The 17,089-nt window shown below is 42.7% G+C and overlaps 1 protein-coding gene across 1 annotated transcript in view; it reads left to right on the forward strand.

Annotated features, from left to right (window-relative positions):
• ZC3H11D (zinc finger CCCH-type containing 11D) overlaps positions 1–17,089 on the forward strand; it is a 147,985-nt gene that overhangs the window by 45,632 nt on the left and 85,264 nt on the right. The window contains exons 3-7 of the mRNA XM_085651189.1: positions 2,556–2,679; positions 4,089–4,253; positions 6,829–6,834; positions 9,353–9,430; positions 9,509–9,625. Of these exons, the coding sequence (XP_085507315.1) occupies positions 2,556–2,679; positions 4,089–4,253; positions 6,829–6,834; positions 9,353–9,430; positions 9,509–9,625 (490 nt within the window). The remainder of the gene's footprint in view (positions 1–2,555; positions 2,680–4,088; positions 4,254–6,828; positions 6,835–9,352; positions 9,431–9,508; positions 9,626–17,089) is intronic.

Below are 17,089 nucleotides of genomic sequence, written 5' to 3' on the forward strand. Positions count from 1 at the left end.
TCAGTGGCTTCCTTTAGGGGGGGGGAGAGCACACACACTAATAAATAGCATGCATTTACTTACAAATATCTACAATTAAGTAAATGGAAATACCTTTGGTGACACCCTGAAAATAGGTCTGAGCAAGCCCTGAAGCCTTTCAATACTCCCCATTTATACCAGACACAAATTATAAGGTGGTGTTATTATCAAAAAGACAGGTTACTAACTTTGTCAGGCTGTTATTGCATTGATAGAAGCAAAACTACCCTAAAACATGCCACAAATCATATGCCGCACCATTGAAATAACTATGGCTTGTACCATCTCAATAATGATCATTAATGCATATATCATTGCAGTGTCAATATCAACAGTGTAAAAAGAGGATTTAAAAACATGTCAATGACTTTCATTACCGCACATCATATAACATTTCATTATCTATATCAACATTGTAAGTGAAATATTATATTTTCAGTTCAATATGTGCAAAAATATTTCTTCTACCTTTACCATGTTCCTATCGTAGTTTTAGAACCGACCAACAGGAATCCCTACATCCCCCACACTCCAGAGCTCATATGCCAAAGCATAAGCTCTCAAAGTGGGTAAACCAAAGTGGAACCTTTCCCGGGGTTTTAGGCATTGGGCAGGTCTATGTGGAGGCTGCTGAGTCCTGGCAGCACCCCTGGACACCTTTCAACACATTGGAGATGCCCCTCTCTTACTTGGGACACCAGAGGATTGTGGGACCCTCCTTTCACCTGTGACATGCATATCTTATGAGTGGCTGTGCCACTCTACCCAAATAAATGCTTTAGCTTTCTTCTGTTTTAAAGATATGGCCTCACCCTGTGCTTTGAACTTTTTAATCCGGTATGCTTTAGGCTGGGGCAGCGTGGGAGCCCACTCCTGCAATGTCTGGCTTCATGCCTGACTGACACTACTCTTCAACCAGTGCAGGAGCCGACAGTTTATTTCTCCTACATGGGCCGTCAAAGTTTGATAGTGGTGTGTACCCATTTCCCCCCAGTACAAGGCTCAGGGAGTGAGGGACATATCCATCCATTTAAGACTACAGGGAAGATCATCTTCTGTACCAGTGGATGAGGTCTCCCAGACAATTGTCACATGCGTTGGTCCCCAGGTTCTGGGGTCCCTGGGCCTGCAGATGTTCTCTGTCAGGGGTCCCCCACATGCCCCTCCTCATAGAAATAAACAAATCAAGGTTGCACCAACCACTGAGGTCTTGGCCCACCCTGGGCAATGTCAAGGTTTTGTGATTAAGGCTATACGCTTGGTTCTCTGCCCATTTTGTCTGGCATACCAAATGTATCAGGTTGTTTTCTCTGTCCCTGTAGTCTTGATTTTCAAGAGGAAGGTGCTGTTTTGTACCTGGTAGTGAACTTCAACCATCAGGATTAGTTTATTCAGATATCCTGGCTTCTAAAAGTTTATTTTACATGGAGCTTGATTGTTAATGCTTATGTTGTTGACCCTGTCATTTATCAAGAGTCATAGTACCTGCCTTCACCCAAACCCTCTTTAACAGCTCCTCCAACACAGTAGCCTCCCTGTGACACTCCCCAGTCCGATGGCTTTGGCTTGGTTGCTGGGCACCTGTGTGTCAGCAACAGAGTCAGTGGCATGCTTCCCGATGAGGGGGTTACCTAGCTGCAGGACAAGCCCACAAAAGATCCAGAATGACTATCCAGGATCACTCCAAGTGGGTCCGTCCCCCTATTTTCTTTCAGAGTGAATAAGGGAGAACCTGTCCCTTTAGAAATGCTCCCAGTCTCTGGGTGCCAGGTGGAGTCAAAGCCCTTAAGTGTATCCTTGCAGTGGAGTCAGGTGGCTTCTTCTTCCAGCTGGGCAGCCTCTGGCATTGACGTTCCCAGGTGCAATGTGTTCTCAACTGTCTCTTTCTTGTGCAGTGGTTTTTAAGTGGGGGTGGAAAATTCTGGAAAGTAGGCACCTGTACCCAATTCTCGGGTTCCACATTATCATTCTGCCTCTGCTTCAACTCTCCTGCACAGTATTCTGGGATATTTAACAATGGCAACGTAAAGTGGGCTCAGCCCCATCCTAACTGAAAAAATTGCATGATCCCTTCCCATCAAATCCCCATATAGGAGCCCCTCTTGTGTTTCGCCTCAGAGGTCTGACCTTCTTTTGCATGGGCATGGGCGTGTCCATGCCTGGTGAACATTAACAGTAAATTAGCACATGCAGATTTCCACCCCACCCCAAGGACTGGGCCAAGCACTGTCAAATGGCTCTAGTGTGTGGTAAGGCATACATAAAAGCTGTATGGGTGATCCATCGGTTAGTGTTATGACCAACAAACCCTATTTAAAATAGACATAATTGATTACTTACAATTGGTTTTCATGATCAAAACCTATTCACTGACCAAATAACACCCAAATCTGTAATCTCTAAACTAATATCAACCCTAAGCAACATTAAATATGTTCTATTTATTAACTAGTATGAATAGAGGTTGTGTGCATTTTCCAAATCATCCTATGTTCTGTATCTCTGTAAGTCATTGTTCCTTCTCAAATTCACAGAAACCACGCTGTGCACCACCATGTTTCTGGGAAAACCAACCTATTGGTTGTGTGAAAATCAATTGTTACTTCCATCACAGTAAACCTCGCTGTATAAATGGACTATTCTTGCCACCCAGTGGAAGTAAGTATAGATTTTCTTTACACATGTATGTTGTAACATGTCATACATTTGCTATTGACATTTTGCTTGTTAAATAATATTCTCATTTTGAAAATCGACAGAAATAAAATAAGTATAGATTTAGTAATAATTCCACAAATGACAGGAAAAGCATGAAGCATTTCATGTCTGTTTTGTGGCTCACCTAAGTAAAGTTCACCAATTTTTGCTGCATTTCACCAGTAGTCATTTCTTATTACTCTCTGGTTCATTGCGGTGCAGGTGAAGGGAGGGTCAGGAAGAATCAAGGGTTAGGCACCTGTAGATACTTCACGATTTTTATTAGAAGCTTTGTGTTATTTATTGTATTATAGAAATAGAATTTCATTTTATCAGCAGCAGATGAAATGAAAATCGTTTTCATAGTGGGTATACCAAAGCACTGCAAGGCTTCAACACCCAGGTATCAATCAGGGTGACCATCTCACTCTAGATCATAACGGATTTCTCATACATATATTTATCAGTTGTGTTTTCTAATTAGTCAAATGGAAGAAAAACAAGAAGAAAGAACTTAGGATGCATTAAGCTGTCAAATGAAAGTCCCGAACCAGGAACAGCGGGACAGGTTTTTCAAAGTGTTGCATTGCCCTTGTGTAATGCAAGGTAATGCAAGGGCAATGCAACAGTAAAGTCAGATTACCAAACCACGGATGGCCACCTTGCGAACCCTGTGGTGCTTGGTAAATCTGGAGTGATGCAAGGCAGTGCAAGAAGTTGCCTTGCGTTACTCTGCCCAAAGAAGGCGTTCTATGGCTTGAGCATGGGTGTTCCCAGGCGTCCACCCAGATTTACCATGAGTGGTAGACCTGAGAATGTTTTAAAATACTACGCCTTCCCAGTGGAGGTGTAACAAGGATAAATATCTTTATTTTTCCTTATTTTTTCCTCTTTCTATATGTGCTGCATTCTGAAGCACACTTAAAAAGAGGAAAAAGCCTCAGAGGGTTGTTCTCGTGAAGGAAGCTGTTTCTTCCTGCACAAAACAATACTGCCTTAAACAAATCGCCATTATTGATTGTTTATGTGCGGGAAAGGACACCTTCCTTCACATAAACAATCATACCATGATAGCCCCTATGTAACAAAGATATAAGGTCATAGTGATTGCCCCCCCATTCTTTTTATTAGTGGTCCAACCATCAGTAGAATTTCCCTGGCCGGGGCAGGAAAGTCTCTCAAGGTCCCCCAAGTGCAGGAAGAAAACTCTTTGCAAGCTGGATTAATTTTCTTCCGTTTTTGAAAACCAATTTCCCACTTAAATCAGGTCCTAAATATTGAAAGGTATTGTATAAGATAACTGTTTCATGTCTCCAGGCTCGCGGACAGCACCTTCACGCTAATACGTTGTTGACTATCCTTACTCCTAGGCAATGTGTCGGAATCAGAAACCCAGAAAGGAACTGTACACCTTAATATCACTGAGGTTCTTCTGAAAAATGCAGACAGCATTTCAAGACCAATCCATCCACCACTCATCATAACAATTGACCTCAATGAGGATGAAGATGGGGAACATGAGGAGGATGAAGAGAGCTGTAAATATGACTTTAATACAGTTACATTGTCTGCTATCACCAATTGACCTCACTTCTCTTTTTACAGCTCACAGCTCGACATTCTCAGTAGAACCATGAATGCAGCTACAAAACATGTAGTATCAACCACATTTTTGGAAAATATCCCTATGGGTGTATACATGCACAAATGTGTTGGTACTGATATAGTGCAAATTCTGTTTGAGGAGAGCTGTGGTGTGAATTTACCTGGTTTCCTGCTAAATTTGGGCTTGCCTGGTTCTGTTGGGGGTTGAGATGAACGAGGTATTGGTCGAATTCAGCTTGAAGTAACCAATATTGACATAATTGCTTAGAGATAGTGAGGGAGCGTTTGCAAGGTGGTCTCCTTGATGGCAGAGATTGCTAGTGCATTTCCATGTTTTTGCCTCTTATCGAATTGTGATTCCATGATGTGGCGGAGGTGTCGAAGAGGCTCTCTAGGTACATTTAACACCATGAGATGGTGAATCCTTGTCACTGGCAGCTACTTTGGTCTGAAGATGTCTATCTGGATGAGTTGATTCTGAATGAACTGACAGGGTGAAGACATGGTGAATCTAATGAACTCTGGTAGGATGTATATGATGACGTCACCGTCAATTATATGAAAAGATGACACAATTTCAAATAGGACAAAAATGCATGGTCAGCCATCTCTGATGTATGAAGAACATCAACCATAATTTGGGTGGTAACTGTCTTGGTGCTGGAGTGTGGCCTGACGCCAGACTGATAGTTAAATAAACTTTATTAATTAACCATCATTTACACAACACACAAACTGAGCAAAGATATAGGGATGTAGTTGGATGAGATTTGAAAGACCGGCGTTTTGTGAGGGTATCTCCTATTATTTTCCACTCTCCATGCTGTCAGTCTGAGCAGCTGTTAATCACGACGCCTGTGTAAAAGCCTTGGTGCTAGCCAAAATCCATATTAATTCACTTTATGTTTTTACTAAATGAATACAGAGCTGGAAACAGTGAGTCTTAATTATATGCCTCATTCACTGCGTGGTGCGTGTCTGTGTATCTTCACCAGTCTAAGTTTTCTAGGGTGCATAGAGTTGGTGACCTCTAGACAGAAGGACCTCAAAAGAGTCATTGGCTTGCCGGCATCCTTCGAAGAACTTTTGTTCTATGCAATAGCCACAGTGCCAGCCTGAACAATACTGAATACCTCCTTTGGCTAAGATATTGTTATCAATGACCTAAAAACCCTAAATAAAACACCTGTTCCTGCAAACAGCAGACCTATAGGCAAGAGATTAATAATGTCTTTGGGTAGCTTTATACCGCCCACTGATGCAAGGTGCTATTGAAACTCCTTGCTTAGGCGTGAATAGCTTTCTCTTCTTGTCGCAGAATGGAATCAACTCCGAATGCCATTTGGAGTCTCCTGAAAACCCAAGCAGACAGGATGGGAAAGGCCATACTTGTCATCCTGGACCGGTCTGTGGCAGTTGACGGAGTATAAGATACTATCCTCATCTGCAGACTCTAATTTACGCATTTGTGTCGACCTTTCAATGAGATCTCCTTGTTACTCTCAGAGCAAGACTAATTATCTTCCTTGCCACTTACCTTTCAATACTTTATTCTTCATTTTCTAGGGTCCCTTGAAAAGTCGCTCATGATCCACTTCTTTAACCTGTACCTCAGCCCCATTCTCACCTGATAAAGGTTTATGGCATCATCGGTTATTACGAGACTCCTAATACAGTTCCTTCTTTGCTGGTTATGTAATAATCCACCGTGCTTCTGGTCACTGGAAGAATCCTATTTATGACACTGCACACCAAGGGCCACAAGGAGTCACCCGAAGCTCCCACAGGAGAAGCTGTGCACTGCTAACCCAAGTAAAAACCTTTGCTCAAAGAACTGGCTATAGAAGAGCCCTTGTCTTGAAAAATCTTGCCCATGGTTATTCGTGGAACTCTTGATGAAAAGGCGTTGGAAAAATTTGAGAGCGGTGGAAAACAAATATCTGGATTTGACAAGCTGAAAATAGATTGTAGTGAATGAAATCAATAGGTAGACCACTGTGAAGGTACATGTTAAACACACGTGAGAATGGAAAATTTAAGACGGTACTGAAAACCTATTCAAGAGATTGAGCGAGCATGAGTAGATGCTAAAACTTAAAATGTAAATGAGTTAAAATAGAAAAAGAACACAGTGAACAGAAGGAAAACACATAGTGAGGACAATTTTGTTTTATGTCAGAATATTTAATATCATGTGCGAAAACATTGTCTGATATACAGTCTGTGTGATGAATGTTGTTTACAAAAATATCGGTTCATTGGGTTTGGGATTTTCTATTATTAACCTCAAAGGGGCAACATTTTTGTATAGGATATTTAGGACACAATTTTGTGTCAGGCGACATTCTGCCACTGATATTATGTCATCACGGCAATGAATTACAGCAGAAAGTTTGAGATAGACAGCATCTTACAAATAGTACATATCTGATGCCGGTATGAGCACAGGCAGAATTGCGAGATGAAAATAAAACGAGGGAATCAAATATGGTCACAAAATTACAGACAATGGTAGGGATAGAACTGCAGATGGAGCAATAAGACTCGTGGTTCATCTTAGGCAGGCATGGTGTTTAAATCAAGCAAAACAAGTGTTTCAGATTTCGAGTTGTTTAAATGAAAGCAATATACTGACATCCAAAGTGTGAGTGAGTTTGACATGGCCCAGTGAAGACACTTATACAAAGTGGAGAATGAGATGAACACCTTTGAGTCATCAGCATGGAAGTGAGAGCATAGCTCAGAGGATGAAGCAGTGCAGCTTTGTGGGGTATTATAAGTAAAAAAGAGAAGTGCACCAAGCACTGGGTTTTCTGGAATACCATAGACAGTGGGAGACTCCAGAGGGCTGCAGCACAAGGACCCCAAAAGAATATAGCAATGTCAGGTGATTGGAATGACCTTGGGACTACAAGGTCAAGATCAAACATGAATTAAGATAGGGGACTCAAACTCTTTGGCATATCTATTCCTTATGAAAAGTAGGCAGCTGACACCTCAAGGGCAAAGACTGGAATTGTGGCGGTGGATGTTTCCTTTGTAATGGAATCTTGAGCAATCTAGTCTTCGGCACCCATAACCATTCCACTCACAGGAGTGGCCACCGTGACAACTAACACAAAGGGCAACGTCTGCCGAGCACTTTCCTTTCAGCATGGTTGAAGGTACCGCCGGTGAGATCTTGATATTCTGCATACCTAGACGGCGTAAGTCTTCTCCGAAATGGACTCCGCCTTCTCTTCCAACAGATTAATCACTGCCATATCTTGACTGACCACTGATGCGGCCAACCGTGTTAGAGAAGGTGGAATCTAATGCAGGATATTGAGGAAGCTACATAGGGATTCTTTCCCATTAAACCCGCAGCTCCTGCGCCTCAAAATGAATTGGCTGTATAGGAGGGAGTATAATACAGAGCTGCTGAAAGATTGTGCCCTGCGAATGGCTGGTCATTCTCATATTCAAGCTGCAACCTTGTAGCTAAGATTTGAAAATAGCTGGAAGAGCTTTCTTCGAGGCACAGAATCAGCGCCTCTCTTGTTGTCCTCTTCATGTTCAGGTTAGGGCAAGCACCAGAATGGAAAGATCACCACCAAGAGATCACAAGAGAGCACAGATGATGCTAGATGATCCAGGTCTGCTCTAAGGCCTGCCCATCCCCTTGCCACATGCAGTGTTTGTTTGAGAGAACAAATAGCACCGAGTACCCAGGAGTCATGAAGAATAGATGAGTCTTCCGTGTGCTTCTTCCATCCTTTTTCTTCTCCCAGCACGCAGTGGGCATTTTAGATTTTTGCTGTCTGCGACAACCATGCACATAGTGCCCGCTGACTCATTTCTTTTCGGTGGAAGCCCTGTGTAATGTTTTTCCTAACAGAGGTGTTGAGGATGCACAATTCCTGCTCACTTATAAAGGATGCCCCACATCTGAACACATATAAGGTTAGAAGGAGACAAGCTGGATGTGGCTTACAGGAATAGTTCTTGTTGGTTGCCCCTTGTGAATGTTTCCAATCGTAATTCCTATAAGTAGAAACTCAGAGACTCATTTAGTGGTAAGCAAGGAGGCCGAGGCCACTCTAAGCTAGAGAGCCCCACTGTGTCCATGGGGATTTTTGACTGAACGTGTGAATGGCGGCCATTCCATATGTTCTGTTGGCATGGCAGACTAGTCAACTTTTTTTTTGTTATGCAAAGAGAAAACCCGAAAGCAGAGGTTTGCCTTTTCAAACCAAAAAACTTTTTCCCTGTTACTCTGAGAGATGTCTCCTAAAACGATCAGGAATTGTAAATGTTTTCCTGCCTCGGATCTCCATGTGTTGCGTGGCAGTCAGGAACTGGAAATTACAGTGTTAGTTCAACTGGCAATTATGTGGTGGTTGGTCCACCAGAAAAAGGACCTCGATGACTGAGCCAGCTAACCCACTGAAGGTTCGGTTTCTAAATGAGTTGAGTGAAGTGAGGGTTGAGCGGAAGGGACATTCACCGATTTTCCGATGGATGGAGCAGAGAAATCACCCATGCACATGAGGCAGGCAGTTTTTAGTGGGAGTCACTACAGTCATGGGCAAAGTATTGAAACGAAAAGGCTCAGGAGTAACATTAGCAAATACATGTTCCTTTAAAAGGCGTTGACTACTTTGGACAGCATTTTACATAACATCTGATAACTAAAGCAATACATGTGCTAAGAATGATTTCCAGAGGCAAATAGTAGCAGCTGAGTGGCCAAGGTGCGTCACCCACAAGCATCATAAAGAAAAACGTGTATATTTCTATGATTCTACGTTTTCTGCGAGTACAGATGTGCCATAAGTCGCACAGAGTAACTGAAATAGGATGTTTAAAGAGAGAAAAGGTGGCGAACTTGGGAGTCAACAAAAGTGTTTATTTATTTAATCGAGACAATCTGGTATAGACATTTTCATTTTACAATTTCTGTAGTTATTTGACTGTGCAATGGCCCACAGCTGTTTACAAGGCATAATCAGTTAAGATACATGTTTTAATTATAAAATATTTTGCATAGGTGATGATATTCCAAGGACAAAGACTCCTGAGGAAATAGAGGAGGAAAAGGCTATAAAGGAAATGTGCTCGAAATCAGGTAAACATCGAATTGAAAACTGCTTTTTCCTGTTTTCAAACCGCACAGCCATTGCAGTAACACGTTTGTGCTTTGCAGGAGAGATCTACAAACTGCAAATTCCAGAAGAGGACTTATCAACCAAATGTTTGCCAACCTCTGCACTACAGACCAAATTCCAGAAACCCATAGAAACTGGAAGAGACTTGCAGGAGGGTAAGTGTATCAATGATTTGGTAAAAACTCGCTAATGCTGTAATACTTAAACAATAAGTAAAACCTAAATATCCTCTGTGGTGGAACTGGCCATCTCACTGCTACACTTGTGAAAACACCAGCGTAGAACGTCTTTGCACTTCTGTACTGTTGGTGGCTCTTGTGATTTGTCAATTGTGTTGCAGACTGTGAACACCACACCTATGACATTGGGGTAGACGTTGTATGGTTTGTAGAAGGTCCCAGATATCGTGAGCAAGGGGTGAGGTGGTGTTAGCGGGTAAAGGGATTGGCCTTCAAAATTGTTAATGACTCAGATGCCCAACATCTACTCTTGTTTCCTCGTGCTACTCTACACTATTCTCTGCTTGTCAACTCTATCTGGTTATTAATCGCACTTGTTTATCCTTTACATCGCATGTCATTACAACGCATTTCACCACAATGCGTGCCACTACAATGCATGCCATTACAACGCATTATAAGGTAAGTAATGGGAAATAGTAATTTTTACCCCTACACTATCCAACATTTACTCTACTGTTGCACTCACTGGAGTGGGAATAGTAATTTTTACCCCTACACTATCCAACACTTACACTACTGTTGCAAAAAAAGTATTATGCATTGTAATGGTATACGTTGTAATGGTATGCGTTGTAATGGAATGCGTTGTAAGTTTAGTTTCTAAAATGCGTTGTGATGGCATGCGTTGTAAAATCTTGCGTTATAGTGGATGTTGCGATGTAAAAACTGCGTTGTAAAGTTTGCGTCGTAACGTGTCCTGTTCATGCCAAGACATGCTCGCTGCACCACCAGATCCTTGGTGTTTCTTCAGGACCTAAATAGATTCCTACCCCACACATAGGATGTGACATGTAGTGCCAGGTACTCCCCCATAGGATAATACCTTATAGTATGATGTTCCAGCCTAGATAAAACATAGAAATACAGTATAAAACCAGTTTTTATAACATATGGATAAGGTGCTACTCATATAGCACACTGATTGCTCACGTCTCCTCATGGTAGAGATACTCATGCTTTAAAGAGGGAGCTTCAAAGTCGCCGCAAAGTGGAGGGTTTACATACATACAGCAGGTCAGGCAAGTAGACACAAGTGTAAAAAAAAAACAAGCAAGATTGATTTTAAAATGTACAACAAATGACAAAGACAAATAAAGGGTAGTGAAATCTCCATAGATGCGAGTAGGGATCTTAATCTTCTGGATCAATCTGTAAGGCCCCTTACGTCAAAAGCAACAGGTAGTGCACTGCTGCTAAAAGACTTTTAAAACACAGTGAAGGAGTATCAGGTCCTCCGGCGATACAGAGAGACATTACCTTCTGAAAGTTTAAAGTGAAAACTTTACTTATGTGGTCCTGCATGCAGAGCACCTGAGACGTACCTCACCTCTGCTCGCCTGGAACAGGAATGCAGAGAGGCGAGTGAGCAGTATTTAATGCACAGCAATTCCCCGCAGTTGTAATCAGGTGCTGTCAGTAATTGCTCGGGAAATGACAATTCAGTACCGGGTGGGTGGTGGTGCCTGGAGCCACTTGTCTGGTAATACAGGAGTCTAGTTCGCACATGCGGGAAGATGTAGAGTGGTATGCGGGTCCATAAGTGTTCGCCCTAAAAGCAGGAATCAGCATCACAGCATTCAAGTCACGATTAGCAGAAATAAACACACATATGAATGAGCACAAAATTACCACATGCAACAAAAGAAATCCAAACTACAAAAGGATATCAAGAGATTTGAAAAGAAGAAAGTATTTCCTTACAACAAAGATGATTATCGAACCTCCCCCCTTTGGAGAGCTCTCCTCAGATGATGGTTCAATTACCTCCTGCAAGTCGCATAACTCTTCCAGCAGCTTCTTCAGTAATTACATTTTGGGCAGTAATGATAACTGATGAGGAGCACCTCTACCACTGGTGTACGGGTATCAAATGACCCAATTCGTGGAACACCCATAGATGTGGCACCCTGGCTTTCAGATGCACCCACAACCACTGCAACCTTTTTTTAAACAACCCTTTGCCCAAACTTTTTTGGTAGAGGCTGGGGCAGAGGCAGAGGAAGAAGAAGAGGAGGGAAAAAACAAGCTCACATGCAACAACAGAAAGCCCAGATATAGACCACGAGCCAGACGGCAAAAAGAAACTAGTCATCAACCTTTTGTAGATGAGGACATGGTACTGCACAAAGGTCTGGGGTTTGTTCCGACTCCACATGAAGATCCGTTCAGGTTGACTAGTGAACTTCTCCAGTTCTTTCGCAAAATTCACCTATGGGCGTATTTTCAAGACAGGGCGGTCCCTGATCATGGTGACTCTGGATTACATAATCCATCTGAGTTTACACCAACCATGGCAATGACTCCAAGTGAAGTTCTTACCTTTGAGAAAGCTGTGTTAAAAGAAGTGTCACTGATGAGGCCTCTCCAACCTTTTGACAATATGTCATCCAAACATCAAATAGCTGTCAAGACTCTCACAGAAGACCCTACTATTACCAGAAAATCAGCTGATAAAGGTGGAGCTATAGTCATTATGAATACAACACACTATGACCAGAAATGCCTATGACAATTGGCAAATGGGAGCTATTACCTTCCTATTGAATCTGGCCCCACTGAAAAACTCACATCAAGGATCCAATCATTGGGATAGCTGCAGAGACTCAGGACTAGATTACCGTATATGAAGCAGATTTCCTGCTTTACCCATCACCACTGACGCCCACCTTTTACATTTTACCCAAAATACACAAGGGAGTCCTTCTTCCTCCTGGAAGATCCATCGTCTCAGGGATATGCTCCTTGTTAGAGCCACTGAGCCAGTTCTGTGATCACTTCTTACAGCCTTTGGTCGCAAAGAACCCATCCTTCTTGAAAGATACCAGGGATGTGTTGAACCTGATTGCAGAGATGATCCTCCAACAGGATATTGACCTTCTAGTCACACTCGATCTGGGGGCCCTGTACACCAATATCCCTCAAAACGCCATAATTGAGGGCATTGAGGCTAGCCTATTGACACAGACCTGGACTTCAACCACTCCCATTGATTTCATCACTGAATGTTTCATCATCACACTTAAAAATAACTTTTTCAAGTTTAGAAATCAACTCTACCACCAGCAATGAAGGGCATCTATGGGGAGCATCTTTGCCCCCAGCTTGGCCTGTTTGTATATGACCTGCTTTGAAGGACAACACATCTTCACAGGCGCACATTCTTATAAGGCGAACATCCTATCATGGCAACAATACATAGATGACATTCACATCTTCTTGAAAGGCAACACTGCTGAGTGACAAGAATGTTGCATTTGTGTCAATTCTCTGAACCAGTTTCTAAGATTTACCCTATCTGTCTCAGATAAAGAACTATCAATTTTGGACCTACTGATTTCCATGAGTGGAGGAACTCTGTCCACCAAAACCTTCAAGAAAAACTCAGAGTGCAACAGTCTGCTTTCGTTTGATAGCCACCACCCCAAAGCCTTGCAAGAAAATCTGCCGTATGGGCAGCTCCTCTGCTTCCAGAGGAATTTTAGCACTTTAAAAGACTATGACATCCAGGCAAAGTCTCTAAGCACTAATCTTGAATCCCACAAATACCCATCAAAAACCATCAATCAGGCCTATAGAGAGCACAGAATATCCACCGGGAAGGCTTGCTTGAGACCAACACACAACTTATGGGGTCTACCACTTGACCAAATGTACCAAAAAGATCCAACTGGGCCAGAGACATATTTGGACACAGAGGAGTAGCACTAATTGTAATACAAAAAATGGTGTCTATCTTATCACTTGCCCCTGTGACCAACAATATATGGAAATGACCACGAGACCAGTAAAATCTAGAATGATGGAACACCACATTAATATCCACTGCAAACACAGCACCACTAAAATGTGTGCTCAATTCTGAGGTGTACGATCTTGGAGGCCAACCACCGATGGAGTAACACTGCACTCTGCAGAAGAGAGCAGCAATAGTTGTTCCGCCCCTTTTCCAACACTAAGGTCTAAATTATGATATACTGTGGTGTGAGGTGTAAACCATCTGTAGTTAGGCACCCTGTAAAATGTGCTACTCCCATCAAAGAGGAAATATGGACTATTAGGCTACTATTTTTTCACATTATTTTATGATTTACTTTTGAAATCCCATGTTGGCTAATACCCTCATATCTCCCTCAAATCTCTCCTGGTTATTGTATACATGACCTCTCTGCTATATGTGCCCCTAGCTAGGGGATAGCTCATAAGCGACTCTATTAAGACGCTATTCACCCTTTGGTGATTGGTCTGGCGAAACAGCCCTTACAGTATCCTCTTTATGTTGGGGATCTACCACATACACTACCCCTGTCCCACCTGGGGGCCGTGATCACAGTTGGGTTTGGCCTCCGTTCCCAGGCTATCTTGGTCCATTGGGCCCTTATGTTAGCCCCCTTTTCATTGTTGTTAACTCTGCCAAGGGAACCATCACATTAAAACAGTTTGGTATACCGTACACATTTGTAATCCTTTCTACACCTTATTTTGCTCCCACTTCACCCTACACATTCATGGTCTTAAACATACCTGCATCAATAAGGCTAAACATGAAAAAAATCTCTGATAAAGATCCCTCTGATGGGGCCTGTTGGGTATTGCAGCACCAGCCCGACAAGGCGCACGCCCTATGATAAAGAACAACATCCATTTGGATGTGTGAGGGCACTAAGAAATAATCACTAAGGGGCATATCAACAACAACCGGCGATAATTATCTCTAAGCGCACTTAGCGCTAGGATAATTATCGCCGGCTAGCGTGGATTTTTGTCGCTGAGATAGCGTGCTATTAGCAACGCTTATCTCAATAGCGATAAAAATCCTCACGCTAACAGGCTAACGTGAGATTATCGCTGGAAACCCAGCGATAATCTCACGTTACCTTGTTGATAGGGACAGGCAAACTTAGCCATGATATCCTCCTTCCATAGGATATCATGGCTAAGTCTGAAAAATACCAGACGTAAAAAAGCAGCGTTAACCGCGGTTAGCGCTGCTTTTTTTGTCTCTAACAGGGTTAGCGACATTCTTGATAATAGGAGAAATGTCGCTTAGCGACATTTCTCCTATTATTTTACTCTGGAACGCCCCCTTTGCATCTCATTAGAGATGCAAGGGGAAGCGTAAAATAAAATTTGCATGTTAGCACCCTGTTGTTGATAGGGCGCTAGTTTTATTTCTCCTTTTTTGGCTTTTAAAGCCAAAAAAGCAGAGATAAAGCCCTTGTTGATATGCCCCCAAGATTCCTGGGGATTCTCCAGCTCAGCTTCTTTCTTTTTCTTCTTCTACAGGAACAGTGCCTTCTTGATATAGTGATTGTGTTTTAAGAGCTTGGGTACTCATTAGGTTCCCGTCCCCTCCTTTTGTGTAGTTAAAGTATTTGTGCAACACACACACACACACAGTAACACAATGAAAACACCACAAAAAGACTTCACACAGGTTTAGAAATATAGAGAATATTTGTATGAGAAAATCAAGACCAAAATGACAAATGACTTTTTAAAGAATAAACCAAAAATAGTGGTTAGAAGTCAATAGCACTAAAAGGTTACTTAAGGTTTTGCTAGACCGGGGTAAATCCAAATGTTCAGGCCGACTGTGATGGCAGGCAGGCTGGCTAGAGGACTCAGACAGGTCCCACTAACAAAGTACCTTGAAAGGAACAAGCGTCGATGTCGGAGACTCAATGCAAGGATTTGAGGAGGCGCTGCATTGTTGTCGATTCCGTGGATGTAGGCAAAGCATCAGTGCCGATCCACGCAGTCGATGAAGGCTTCCTAGACGAAACCCATTTGTGATGCAAGCACTGCATTGCCATCAAGCCGTGCTGTTCATCATCGTCAAGCTACGCAGTCTGTCAAGGCGATGTCGTCAATCAGCTCCTGCGTCGGCGTCAAAGAGCAATGCATCGGTACTGAGTGGCGCCATGTCGTCATTGTGTAGATTTTGATGCAGAAACTGCTGCAAAACCCGCTTCTGAGGCCCAGGACTGGATTGGCACCTCAGGCAAGGCACGAATCACAGATGGCAGAGTCCAGCAGCAGCAGAGTTTATAGGACATCTTTGATGGCCCCGAGACTTCAGAAACATAAGGGAAGCCAGCAAGCCCTTGGAATCACTCTGGGTTGAATTGAGATGGGTCCAAGCCTTGTTCTCAGCAGGTTAAAGATCAGTAGGCAGCAGGGAAGCTCAGCAAAGCAGAGAAGCAGTTCTTTCAGAACAGTCAGTCAAGAAGAGTGGCAATCTTGTAACACATCACAGTCCAGTAGTGTACTGTCTTGGTAGGGTCTGAGCCCTACCAAGGGGGGGTGACTTCAAAGCCGACCCTTGAAGTGCACCGATCCCCTTTCATCCCGGCCCTATCTGACAGGCTATCTGTGGGGGTATCAGCCCTTTATGTAGGACACAGAACGCTGCCTATTCAACTGTATCAGCTCCATCTTCCTCTTCCTGCCCAGGAAGATCTATCAGAATGTAGATGAACGTAGATTAATTCTCTGTCACACTCACCCTTCCAGTGTTTGTGGCTGTCTAGAGGGAATGCACAAAGTGTAGTTGTCACCCACCCCAGACATCTATTGGAGACAAGCTACAAGGTACATAGAGCAGTAAGAGCAGAAAAATGTCCACTTTCAGAAAAATGGCATTTCGAAACCATTAAGGTTAAATAGTCCTGGGCGGTAAACTCTGCTCCGCCAGTGGAGTTTGCATAGTTTTTGACACTCCATCCTCTGCTTTGAGCGCAACCACTGGCAGAGTGGAGTTTACAGGCGTGCTCAGCCCTACTTTTTATTTTATTTTACATTTTGGTTGCAAATTCAATGATCCAAGTGCCTTGTGACCACTGCCTCTAAGGAGCTTGTGAGCGTTACCTCAGAGGAGCTGATTGATGCATCACTGGAACCCACTAACGATTCCCTTGTGTATTTCATAATCCACAGTTCATTTCTCTCCTCAGTGGAATACAAACAGAAATGTCTGCGTTTCAAGTGTTAACAACATGATGGAATTACATCCCTGGTGGCACTATTCCTCAAAGCTTCCCTAAAATCATGCTGTTCTCTTCCAGATACTGCAAGTCTATTGTGTGACAGAAGGTTAGTTTATTTGATAAATATTTTCTTTGCGCCTTCTTTCACTCTGATGTCTGTTCAAGACAAAGGAATTTCCAGCTTTTTAATGGTAGCCCCTCTGTAACTCATCTCCAGTGGCATTGCGCCATCTAGTGACATAAACTATAATAGTGCCATTGCAATACTAGCTGTTACTCTCACTTTATATATATCTGTGTCATTGATTCACTTTCTGTGTTAATAACATTAAGTGCAGAAAGCATTCGAAACCAATATTGAGGAAGACTATAAATTAAATCTGTCTACTGC

Source organism: Triturus cristatus, chromosome 4_1, assembly GCF_964204655.1.
Source record: "Triturus cristatus chromosome 4_1, aTriCri1.1, whole genome shotgun sequence".
NCBI classification, from domain to species: Eukaryota; Metazoa; Chordata; class Amphibia; order Caudata; family Salamandridae; genus Triturus; species Triturus cristatus.